The sequence below is a fragment of the Cyprinus carpio genome, chromosome B24 (genome assembly GCF_018340385.1).
Source record: "Cyprinus carpio isolate SPL01 chromosome B24, ASM1834038v1, whole genome shotgun sequence".
NCBI lineage: Eukaryota > Metazoa > Chordata > Actinopteri > Cypriniformes > Cyprinidae > Cyprinus > Cyprinus carpio.
The window spans coordinates 6776904-6790607 of NC_056620.1; the positions used below are offsets into that span (position 1 = coordinate 6776904).

General features: G+C 34.9%; 1 protein-coding gene across 1 annotated transcript in view; it reads right to left on the reverse strand.

Moving 5' to 3' along the window:
- The window catches only part of LOC109066497, a 107541-nt gene that overhangs the window by 74044 nt on the left and 19793 nt on the right, over positions 1-13704 (reverse strand). The window contains exons 3-4 of the mRNA XM_042752059.1: positions 2163-2229; positions 1668-1811 (exon numbers count right to left, since the gene is read on the reverse strand). Coding sequence (XP_042607993.1) covers positions 1668-1811; positions 2163-2166 — 148 coding nt within the window. The 5' untranslated portion in view covers positions 2167-2229. The remainder of the gene's footprint in view (positions 1-1667; positions 1812-2162; positions 2230-13704) is intronic.

Below are 13704 nucleotides of genomic sequence, written 5' to 3' on the forward strand. Positions count from 1 at the left end.
TTCCACGGTAAACACAGTTTGGCTTCCATATCTGTTTTTGTTGGAAGGGGCTGCACATTTGCATTTGCATAACATTGGCGGTCTTTGAAATGATGTCTTTGAATTATATCTTTGATTTAACTACACTGCCTGGCCATCTTCCAGTGTTTCTCATCCTTAATCAAACTCTCCTCTGTTCTCCATGAACACTATCAATAATGCAGCTCTGCAATGCGGTCTGACTTTGCTAGAATAACACTGATTTGTCAGGGAGGCTGCTTATAGATTTAGGATGGGGAAATCATGCAATTTTCGTACATATAAGTAAATACATTCTCAACTACATGCTGATAAAATCTACAAAAATGCCCAAAAGACAGCTTCTCTTAGGACAAAATGATCTGTACTTTTTTTTTTCTTTTTTCTTTTTTTGCAGTGCGAAATGAAAGTTGATGTAGTATTTATCAAAGGAATTGAACACAGCGGTTTTACTTTTGAAATTATGCATAGGCAAAAGCTAAGGTTTGATCTCAGCTTGAATTTGATAATCATTTGAATTATTTACATGCGGGAATATGCCTGCCAGCTAAAACACACTCTATGTTCGTTCCAGTGCTCTGTAAGCTTTCACAACACACAAAGACGGCAACCGTCTGAAATTTAAACTCCACTCTGACTTCCTTTTCTTCTGCGTTTTTTTTTTCTCACTTGTTTTGTTGCATACTTTGCAGTTTTAGTTATTCTACGTATATATTCTACATTTAATCTAAATTATTGGTTAAGAAAATCAATTAAATAATGAGAAAACTAAATAAATAAATATTCTCACATTGCAGAGCTGAAGTACAAAACAAAAGACCCTTACATATATCAGTTTTTTTTTAAAACAATCATTAACAAATGGTACAGTATCTATAGATATCCAGAATTTTCATGATGCTTACAAAATTTTGCTATTTAACTTTACATCCATAATTATATTTCTACCTCCAAGCAAAGCAGAAGATGTGCTCTTCCTGAAACGTACTACATTACTACATTTCTGTCACTGCTCCTGTTAAACGCAATCATGTTAATGTATTGTGATAGTTCATTGCTGATCTGGTGATTATATGCACAAACTGTCTGTTTGCTCTTTATACCTTAACAATGATCAGTATTGCTGTACCACTAGTGTCACCAAACAAAATTGTAAATCTAATGACTATTTTTTAAAAAAAAATTCCCAAACACTCTGTCTGTCACATATAGTAATCAGCCCGCCATGCATGAAAAATGCACACTTCACAATCTGCTTGAACGAGTTATGTTTTGAAAGTGCCACAGAGTGTTTTTAAGAAGTCAACTTACCAGTGGCTTACATTTAGTTGATGATGCACAAAAACAAGGATATGAGAAAGTACTTATACACTTACAAACTACACATCTGATTCATAACCTGCTATAACAAGTGGGCGTATGTTCCAGGTGTAGGTCTAAACTGGTTTCTTTTAAATGATGAGCTGCACGTTTAGCACAACATGATATAATCTCATGCAGACCCAGCACACACACATTTCTTTATAAAATTCTCTCCTGCAACATCTGCAGATGCTCCTATGCTACACCGGGATACCTGTTGGGACAGGCTGCACTGGAATGTGAGGCCAGGCCTGTGTTACAGAGGGAGGGACAGCATGAAGCTTCACCTCGTGTCGTAGCTGTGGCCTGCAGCCCCACACACTTCTGAGCTGCAAGTGTGCTATCGTGCCCGCCACTTCTCATCTCGCTCTCTTCCTCTGAGTCCTCCTGGAACGCAGGATTCACAGCACCCTCCATCAAGACTCTTTCTGCTGAGAACAGAAAGACAAAGCACATATGAAAATAAAACCGAGAAGGTCAGAATGGCACATTATTTCAAAGCACATTTAATGGCAACTGAAAATTCCTCCCTCCTAAAAAATGACACAGAAACACAACGAGGTTAAAATTAAACCCAAAGCACGAAGAGGAAGGGTGTGTGAAAAAGAGGGGAAGAGAGAAGACGAAGAAGATGAAGGAGACGAAGAAGAAGAAATGATTAAAATAATTACAAATTGCGCCCTGACAAGCAAGAGCAAAATTTAGCCCAGAGCCATTTGTCTGTAATTAGTTAATTAATCCTTACACAAATTATGAGCAATAACTCATCACGCGGGACTCACCCATCAGAAATTCAGCCGACTTGGATTTCTTCTGCTCAGGTTGCTCCACAGCCTTCTGCTGCAACTTCTGGAGGGAAATTGTTAAATGAATAAATTAGCTGCAGAATGAAGATCATCATTTCTGATCCGCAACTAACGCAGTATTTTAAATATGGGACGACACGGAAATGTCATTTAATTTACAATGCCGCTAAAGGGGTCAAGCACTAATTGAACAACAGAGTGGAAGAAACTGGAATCATAAATAGATAAGTTGACATGAATGCCTGATGAAGGTCACATTAAAATACTTACAATGTCCAACCCCCACCTTCCCAAATCCCACCCCAACCTCCAACCCGAGAAAAACAACGTTTTCTCCTCAAAAAAAAAAAAGATGCATTTTCATGAGCACTACGTGAAAATGTTGGAGTGTTTGCCGTGCAAATGAATATGCAAATCATTACAAACACATTGCAAGCATCACGAAGGCTTAAACATACAAGGACGAGAATAGGACGAGAGACCTCACAACAAATTAAAAACATAAACCAGGGTTCTCAAACTGGTTACCACGTACTAAAATTTTAATATGCCGTGGAAGAATATGAAAAAGGGTTGAACATTTAAAATGACACCAAAACACTTAGGATATCTTTTAAAAAATATTGTTCATTGTTTTAGGACTACAAGTTAGGTTTCCTAGCATTATATAACTAAATAGGGCGTTTCAATGTATCATTTATACAAGTAAAACATTAATGTAATGTTGAATGAAGCACACAACAAAAATCTGACATGTGCAATGTCACACATTTGCATGAGTCAATGTATATTTTGACTACTACCAATAAGACGTTCATCATTGTTACTATTGTGAGATGAAATCTGAGACATCAATAACCACACTTATTTTCACAGTATCAGGTGTCTTAGATAAATAAGGGAAACCGGGGTTTATATATCTTTTGCTGTTAAATTGTGCTGAAAAGCATACAAATCTGTCAAAAAAAAGGCAGAATCCATAGCAAACTTACAATGCTTACACCATATATTGTGGATCCATACACTATGTGTTAAGACAATAAATATTATAATTAAATATCTTTGAATTTAGATTTTTATTTATTTATTTTGGATGACACTCAAAGCTTAGAACTGTGACTGCAGTACTTAATTATTGAATGTAAATGAGTCTTGAATGGCACAGATTACAGTGATAAACACTGCAATATATATGAACAGAGCGTACAGATGCACAAAACATAAAACATCATCTTAAAGACAGCAGTTAAAGTGGGAAATGTTTTTCATCTTACATGACAGAGCAATTAAAGTTGAGCAGGACACACTCCAATCTGGAGCAGAGTTTAGAAATCTGCTTTAACATCCAACAAGCCCTAAAGCCACACATTCATTTGCACCGCTGAGATTAATGCTAATCTAATTGTAACTTATTTAAAAACCATTTGCTTTTCCCCCTACTGTCTTCAAATCAATTTCTCCAAAGGGAAGATGGAAAGACTGACCAGAAATTTTAAAAGTGTCATTTAAGTTTTTTTTTTTAATTTATTATTTTTATGTATAGTCATTCTATAATGGCTTTATATATATATATATATATATATTTTAATATATATATATATATATATATATATATATATTTATATATATATATATATATATATTTTAACACTTTGGTGCATGTCCCGCATGTAAATTTACGAGTGATAATTGGGCCACCACTTGAGAATAAGCAAATCATGTTTTTCCTAAAAGCAGAATGACACATAATTATCCTCACCAATTCAACATTTCATATTATCCGTCCAGCGCTCTCTTACACTGGTGGATTTCAATTATCTTCCAGTAACAAATCTCTTTAATTATTTTCTGAAGTTGTCACACCAGCATTGTCATATTCCTCTATTTTTCCCAAATGAATTTCTGCACACGTACACATGAACATCAGTGAATCTGTATGTTACAAAACCACATAGCGTGTTACAGCTTGACTTATAATGCTTCTTTAAGAATATCTTGTTTTAATCTGCAGTATTTATTGCAAAAACTACTGCAAAATAACTTTGTTGTTGTTGTTTTTATACAGTATAGCAAAATAATGTGATAAAAGCCCCCAAATGTAGATAATAAAAAAAAAAAAACTTATCTTATACTCAATGATTTACTCATGTTTATATATATATATATATATATATATATATATATATATATATATATATATATATATATATATATATAAACATGAGTAAATCATTGAGTCAATAAAATGTGGCTTTAGAAATTAATATATGTTAAATATTGCATTGTTTGAACAATATTTTAAGATTCATCTGAAATCACAATCAAAATGTCATGCTAAGATCCCATTTATTTTTAATTTTGACAAAGACAAAAAATCTCATAATGCATTGTACTGTTGGTTAGTCTTGCTAAGGAACTCATTTGGAAAGGACCATGTGATGCTTTTATTTCACTGTCACTAATTCTAGTATTCTCATCTCTCTTTTGGGATGTAAACACAGAAACATGCTCTGGGGTCAGCTATCATCTGTTTAGCATCTAAATTAATTAATCAATCTTACTATGAAAAAATAAGGTAATTATCATTATTCATCAGCAGGGCCCTGTGCCAAACTCTTTTACCAAACACTGAGCAACTGCTACTTGCTTTTAATATCTTAAAAACTGAACAAATATACATGACCAGTGCGTTAGCAATTCAGTGTCAGGACTGGTGTAAGGTGCCAAGTAATCCTACTGATATCTGCCTTAAACACACTTTAAAAAAAGTATGAAAAAATGGTTCCGCTGACATCCGGAGGCATCCTGTCTGCTGTTAGAAATGAAAATGCTGCCCTTTCTCTCAATGAACACTAACAAGATGCCACTATGTGCTGCAACATGGACAGAGAAGAGCAAGAAATCCTCTCTAATTGATGACAAGAGAAATGTATGAGCTTTATAAAAGAATGTGATTCTTGTCGAAAAGAATTGGGAACACGGAGGCCATCTTCAGCCTGCGATCCGTTTAGAGTGCAGCGGCTAGGAGTAAGGCTGGTGGGCATAGACCAGTTCCAGAGTGAATTTTGCATACTGTACGGATCATTGCCCAGTTCAGAGCAGTCACATTGAATCTGCCTTCAACCAATTGTGCTTCATGAAACCGTCAACCCTCATTTACGTCTGACTGTTTTCTTCTGCTGGCTGCGGTAAACAAGCCCTACGACAATCTCTCTCTCTCTCTCTCTCTCTCTCTCTCTCTCTCTCTCTCTCTCTCTCTCATCCTGTTGATGTGCTGACAGCCTCTGTCCTCTATGTTGTAGCTTTAACCTTAAGCCTAAACACACACACAAACACAAACACAATCACTATGTATATATAAACACACATATATAAATATAAATACAGTGTGTATATATATATATATATATATATATATATATATATATATATATATATATATATATATATATATATATATATACACATAGTAGCAATGAGAAAATAATAAGTAGTTCAAATAAAGTATAAAGTACAAAACTGTTCAAATATAATGTATTTTAAACAACAGAGCTAATGTACAATATGCATTACAACAAATGACTGCAGACAGCGCCAATGGCCTGACAATTGTTTTTACACTTTACTGTGCAATCTAATCCTTGTTCAATATTGACTTAACATTTAATTTAAATTCCACTTAATTTATAATATTTGGCCATTTCTTTACGACAAACAAGCTACAGCCACTGTAATTTCTTAAATATGTGGACATCAAAATGTGTAAACTCAGAGTTAGAGTTTAAACTTTTATTTTGAAATTGCGATGAACAGTTAGCATATTGAGAAAACTATTGAAATATTATTCTGTGTGTAAGTGATAACTGTTTGTGGAGCAGTATTTACTGTAAACGGAGCCACTCTGACGCGCACATACATAACATACATACATGTAAATAATTAAGGTGCATATATTAAACCTGCATTGCATATATTTATTTAATTGAATCATAATGTTATATCAAGCGTTTAATCAATGGCATTATTCTTTATTATGATTTTTAAATGGGCTTAATATATCATGCAGCCTTGGAAAATGGTTTAATTGTGTGTTTCATGGATTCTCATCCATGGAATGTGCCACATCCAGTATTTTTGCCGGTTACTTGACACAGGAAAAATGCAATCAAGGATTTGTTTTTTTATTTAGTACTCGAATTGAATCGAGGAATCATGACAGCCCTAATCTTAATATTAATTATTTCATAATAAATAAATAATTAAATAAACAGACAGTAGCAGGTACTGCCCTCTCATAAACTGTCAAGTCAGTTCTGTACAAAGTAGCTATTTTATTTATGTGTGCTGAAACGAATAAAGAATGAGTTGTTCATAATAACCCTGAGGTAAAACGTGTGATTTTCTAAATTCAGGGAAATATCTGGACTGTTACTTCTTTAATTTCCCATGAGCTCAACTCCATGAATCTGTAATTGTGAATAATAAAGCAATAGACTAAGAGAGGTTTTTACAGTGATTTTAACACCAGTACAGTGTAAGTGGTGTTCTTAAGCATAATGCAAAGCTGAGCCCTATTAAAAATGGTAAAATCACTGTAACACATAGCCTTGAATAGGTTGTTGTTTTTGTTAAATGGCAGCGACAACAATATCCTAAAAAGTCACAGATGTTTAATATACCAATATCAATCACTGGAAAAAAGCCATTATTCTGCCAAGTACTATTTTTAATTAGACTAAACAAAGGCTGTTTACGGTTGCTATCAGTGTAGTAACATGCATTATTCCATGGTTTGTCTGAATACTGGATTCTGATTGGCTGGCAGGTATGCATTAAAACCGTTTAATCACCATTCCATATTAATGCGCTGTTTTAATTGATGCACACAAACAGAGGGAGAGAGAGGTCAGAGTTCACAGATTGTACTGAGCACACACATAAACTTGTTGTCAACGCTTCCCTGCGATTTTAATTAATAAAACAGCCTACTTCACGGAGGCAACCACACTCCACTTCGTGACGGGAGTTCTTGGCCTCCACATCGTGCTTATAAAATCCTTTAATGCACGCCAAACCATTGATTATCCCTTACTTAATATATAAAGTGCAGTCACATATATGTTTATAGTGATTTTACAAGCTTTAAAGCTGCTTTATCCAAAGATAATTCATAATTGGAATTTCATCAGCACAGACCTGCATCGATAAATGACACTCATATATACAGTATGTGTGACTATTTCACAAACACTCCATGAGCTCTAGATCTTTTAAATTCATATTTTGTCTGAAAATACATTCAAAGAAAAAGACTGATGAAAGCACTAGCTGGCTTTGTACAAACCCTCATTGCAGCTCTATGTTCATGTATTTTTAGAGCATGCATTTTCACAAAATACTAATTGTTATTAAACTAATAGCTTTATGTTGAACAACAACCATGTCAGTTGGTGAAAACAGGAAAACATAATTAGAATTCAGACTTAATTAATCTACGCTGGCCCCTTTAAGTGAATTAGCCAATTATTTATGCATGTGTGCCCCTTTGATGCTAACTGATTAAGAGGGAAAAACAGAACCTTGAAAAATTACAGAACTTTCTTTGTCATTTAAAAAATGCCACTAAAAAACGAAGGGGGAAATTTTTGATCCTTTCATAAGCTAAACATATTTGATAAGATATTATTTATTCAGAATACCTAGCTTACTTTAGAATAGCTGGCATAGTACTTGCTTTCTTTATATAAACAGTACAATTCAAACAATACATTGTTGTCACATTAGTTTGTCAGTTCGTCAGTGGTGTCCAGTTATCATATTTTTATGAAAACATGGCAGTCTAATCAAGCAGTTAAAACATAGCATCTACAATTATTTTTGGTTCACTTATCAAATGGAAGGTCAAGTTGAGCAAAATGCATTCTGGGATGTAGTATGCCTGGACAGTGTACATCTGGGTATTCCATGCAGGAAATCCGCATGCTGTGAACAGTATACAGTACACTGTATACTGTTCTATACTGCAGAAAAAGTAAGAGTGGTAAGCTAGTTTGCACCTTTACTTTACATTTAAGCAATACAATAATGCTGAACAAGACAAGGTATAATAAACATGTCAATATGTACTGTTTTGGGTGCAAAACCAAGTGGCAGTCTAGCCCAGCTGAATGAGGGGCCAGGTTGGGATCATGGGAACTCTTTGGGATTTTAAATAGGTTTTTTGTTCAGCTACTTGAGAATTCCTCAGCTTTCTGTTATGCCGTTTCCTTCACTCAATTCCCAGCTGACCTCTCACAGGCCACTGCAGCAAATGTTAAATGTGAATGGTAAGCCTGCCTTTGACTTAATAGAAAATGGTAAGTTGAAGTCTCTGACCCTGTATTGAAAGCATACTCACATTCATCGCCACAGAGGGTACGTTTTACTACTCCTTGTGTGATGATCTTTGACCTTTAACTGCACATACAGAATTACAGGTTATTAGTGTCATTTGGCTACCTGTGTTTATCAAGTTTGTACAAGCATGTGTCTGTGCTTTAAATTATTTATTTCAGTCATTAGGCACAAAAAAAAAAAAAAAAACGTTCATGCAGTTAAAGGAACCATATGGCAATACTGAATTTTCAGCAGCTACAGTATTACTTCAGTCCTAAGTGTCACATTGAAACTATTCAGTTATCATCAAATATTAGTGGCACTGAATTATTAATAATTGTTCTTATTATTAAAATTCAACAGTTTTTGCTGATTATTATTGTTTGGGAAAGTTTTTTTTTTTTTTTTAACATTCTTTAATGAATGCAAAGTTCAAAAGAACTGTCAAATTATAATATTGTAGTAATTAGTAATTCAGTAAATTAGTAAATTGATGAATTTGAAAAATCTATTTTGTGCATACTTGCTTAGTAAAAAAAAAAAAATAATATATATATATATATATATATATATATATATATATATATATATATATATATATATATTAATTCATTTATTTTAATATTAATGTTTAGGTATATGTTTTATAAATATATATATTTTCTCTCTTTTTTTAACCTTAAACTTTTGAATGGTAGTAATGGTAGTATCATGTTTTTCACAAAAATATGAAGCTGCAAAAACGGTTTTCTACATAATAATGGAATAAAAGTTTCTTGAAAACCAAATCAACATATTCAAATGATTTCTGAGGATCATGTGACACTGAAGACTGGAGTAATGCTGCTTAAAATTGACCTTTACAAGCCAGCTTTATTTGATAAAAATACAGTAAAAACATTAATATTGTTAAATATTTATTACAATTCAAAATACATATATTTTTTTTTTTATTTTAATGTATTTGAAAAAGTTGTTTATTCCTGTTTTACACACACACATATATATATATATATATACACTCACCTAAAGGATTATTAGGAACAACTGTTCAATTTCTCATTAATGCAATTATCTAATCAACCAATCACATGGCAGTTGCTTCAATGCATTTAGGGGTGTGGCTCCTGGTCAAGACAATCTCCTGAACTCCAAACTGAATGTCAGAATGGGAAGAAAGGTGATTTAAGCAATTTTGAGTGTGGCATGGTTGTTGGTGCCAGACGGGCCGGTCTGAGTATTTCACAATCTGCTCAGTTACTGGGATTTTAACCCACAACCATTTCTAGGGTTTACAAAGAATGGTGTGAAAAGGGAAAAACAACCAGTATGCGGCAGTCCTGTGGGCGAAAATGCCTTGTTGATGCTAGAGGTCAGAGGAGAATGGGCCGACTGATTCAAGCTGATAGAAGAGCAACTTTGACTGAAATAACCACTCGTTACAACCGAGGTATGCAGCAAAGCATTTGTGAAGTCACAACACGCACAACCTTGAGGCGGATGGGTTACAACAGCAGAAGACCCCACCGGGTACAACTCATCTCCACTCCAAATAGGAAAAAGAGGCTACAATTTGCACGAGCTCACCAAAATTGGACAGTTGAAGACTGGAAAAATGTTGCCTGGTCTGATGAGTCTCGACTTCTGTTGAGACATTCAGATGGCAGAGTCAGAATTTGGTGTAAACAGAATGAGAACATGGATCCATCATGCCTTGTTACCACTGTGCAGGCTGGTGGTGGTGGTGTAATGGTGTGAGGGATGTTTTTTTGGCACACTTTAGGCCCCTTAGTGCCAATTGGGCATTGTTTAAAAGCCACGGCCTACCTGAGCATTGTTTCTGACCATGTCCATCCCTTTATGACCACCATGTACCCATCCTCTGATGGCTACTTCCAGCAGGATAATGCACCATGTCACAAAGCTTGAATCATTTCAAATTGGTTTCTTGAACATGACAATGAGTTCACTGTACTAAAATGGCCCCCACAGTCACCAGATCTCAACCCAATAGAGCATCTTTGGGATGTGGTGGAACGGGAGCTTCATGCCCTGGATGTGCATCCCACAAATCTCCATCAACTGCAAGATGCTATCCTATCAATATGGGCCAACATTTCTAAAGAATGCTTTCAGCACCTTGTTGAATCAATGCCACGTAGAATTAAGGCAGTTCTGAAGGCGAAAGGGGATCAAACACAGTATTAGTATGGTGTTCCTAATAATCCTTTAGGTGAGTGTATATATGGCTCATATTGTGACCATATATGACCATGGCAGCAATTATTTGACAAAATACAGTAAAAACATATTTTTTTTTTTTTACTGTATTTTTATCAAATAAATGCTGCCTTGGTCATCATGAGCCATATATATGCAGTTGGGTATATATATTTATCTATTTATTTATCCATTTATTTATATAACAGTTCTTTCTGGTCCTCAAATCTGATATGAGTGCGAAATTAGAGTACAACAGAACTCCAACAGCTGTTTCACCGTTTGTATCACTCCGCTTGCTGAAGTTGCAAATTGCAACTTCTAACGGCAAGTTGACGGACACCCACAACCACTATAATGTTAAAAATAATACTGTTTTGTGTCACGGAATGTAGGTTGAGGTGTTTTTTTTTTTTAGGTGAGAATGTAGCTACTTGTTTGGACTTTAAATATGCGGTTTGCTAATTAAGATAATGCTTATTTTAAAATTTGCTTTGCGTTTTCAGATCTGTGAGCTCCAGGGCCCAGCAGCCGTTCAGCGCACATTAACCCACGAGAGCAGCCTCACCTCAGCCAGATTTTCTAGAATTTGCCGCTGGCTTTGATGTCTCTATAGTGGTTAAACATGACATATTTCATTTTGGGTAAATCTAACGGCCAGTCTTTTGTCTGATTGCCAAAATTGCCTAGCAACATTCATGATGGCTGTTGTTGTTGTTTATCAAACATTAGTCAATAAATAATATTTTATATACATAATATTTAGTATTGGTTAAGTGTGTGTTCGTGATGGTGGTTTTAGTGATATTCTGCCATTAGATGGCGAGAAGAGACTGCTTCACTAATCAGCAGTAAAGACTTTTATTTTGAAAGCTCAAAAAGCACCGTTTTAAACGAGGAAGGAACTTTCAACAACAACAACATGGCTGTGTTCCAGTTCACTTTTTTTTATGCCCTTCACTCGCTAACTTCCCTCCGTCTCATTTACTCAGATGCATGTCATTGATTACATGAGTGGCCACTACAGGCTGAACCCTTGAAATGGGCTGAATTGGAACGTCCTACTTGCTCACTTAGAATCCGCTATGGCGTTGGTATATTGTTTACATTTTTTTTCCCTTACGAATTAGTTTGGTGCAGCATTCTATATGTATATAGATATGTCTGGGCTGTTATAAAAGTTCTTAAAAAAATCATTCATATATTATGGACTTGTTTGGATGGGGATAAATGAAACCCGATCTGCAATGACGTCATCTTTTTATAAATGAAACCCGATCTGCAATGACGTCATCTTTTTATCAATTTTTTTTTTTTATTGTTTTTAATTCAACAAAACATCCATTCAAACAAACAAAACAGGAAAGGGGAGCAACAGACAACAATATTTTTACAATCTCAAAGAAAACCTTTTTATGGTCATTCTCATATAGTCCAAAATTTTGGAAGAAAAACATTGCCATGCATCGATGGTACTAGGTTTAGCCTTGATCATTCGTGCTGTTGTACATTCACGAGTCACTATTTTAAGGAGGCTATTAATCCTATTTTAAGGAGGCTATTAATCCAAAATGTTTTTGCACACATGTGCAGAGTAAACCAGTTTTGTATTGTCTTCTTTGCAGCTGTAAAACCAGGAAACAACATTCTCTTGTTTAATGAACTTATTATACAGGAGTTAGGATCGTCATTGAGAAGACAAACATGGATAAGACATGTAATCAAGTTGTAGTAACAAGGATAAAATGGAATTCACGTGTACATAGGTTGACAACAATTGGACATTCCCAAAACATGTGAAGAAAAAAAAGTACCTGATGATACAGTGTTACAGATATGACAGTTATAGGTTGATTGCGGTTTTATTTTAAACCTCTTGTAATAGAAGTAAACGGCAATCATACATCTGTAAAAACGAAGAAAATACAATTCATGATAGCCCCTTTAAAATATTAGAATTACAAACACGTAACACAATAAAACATAATACATAACTTACAATAGAAAAGCTAAAAAACAAATTCCACATACTCCAATAATTCAATTAAAATCAGAACCTGTTATTGAATAAATCTACTCAATTCTCTGAGGCACCCATCAGTATATCTCCAGTAAGCACACTATAAAAAATAAACAAACTAAACACACAAACTATAACCATGAGAGTCACAACCCTTACCTCCACAATTTACTTTCATACTGTTCACAATGCAACTAGTCGTTTCATCTATCACACAGCATTGAAACATGCCACACAGCTTCTCCTGCTAAGCACATGGTACCACAAAGAGGAAGGTCAAAAAGTTTGATTTCCCTCTTTATAGTACTTGGACTCATGGGATTTGTAGTCCAACACATTTGTAGTACCAAACAAGCCTAACATAGAGCAACTACCAATACTACCTCCACCCCATTACATATTTTTTTAATAGAAAGTGGCTTTGCAGTGTGATCATTAAGTTTACTATATATTAAAGAAACAAATGGCCGACCAGAGAATGGTGCCAACCAATCCCACATAGGATGAGAGGAAATAGGGAATGCCCAGGGAACTCCATATTAGAGGTTGACCGATACATTGGTCGCCCGATATATCGGGCCGATATTTGTCATTTTTTAATATATCGGCATCGGCCGATATCCGTGTTTAGTAGCGCCAATTTAAATTCAGGCACGTCAGCGGGCAGCCCCGTGTTATTGGTGCTGCTGCCGCATGTGAAGGACCCCAAGCCAAAACTTTTGGAAGATTCAACATTTTTTTTAATGTAAACTAGACGGAAAAGATCATCCTCTTCACATGAGCAAAAACGTCCTTGGCATAACAGCAGAGTGGAAAGGTTTTGGGTGTTTTTAAATTTTCCATTGTGTAACCTTTTATATGTTTGTTTGACTGTACTTTATATTAATAATGAACAGACTGCGA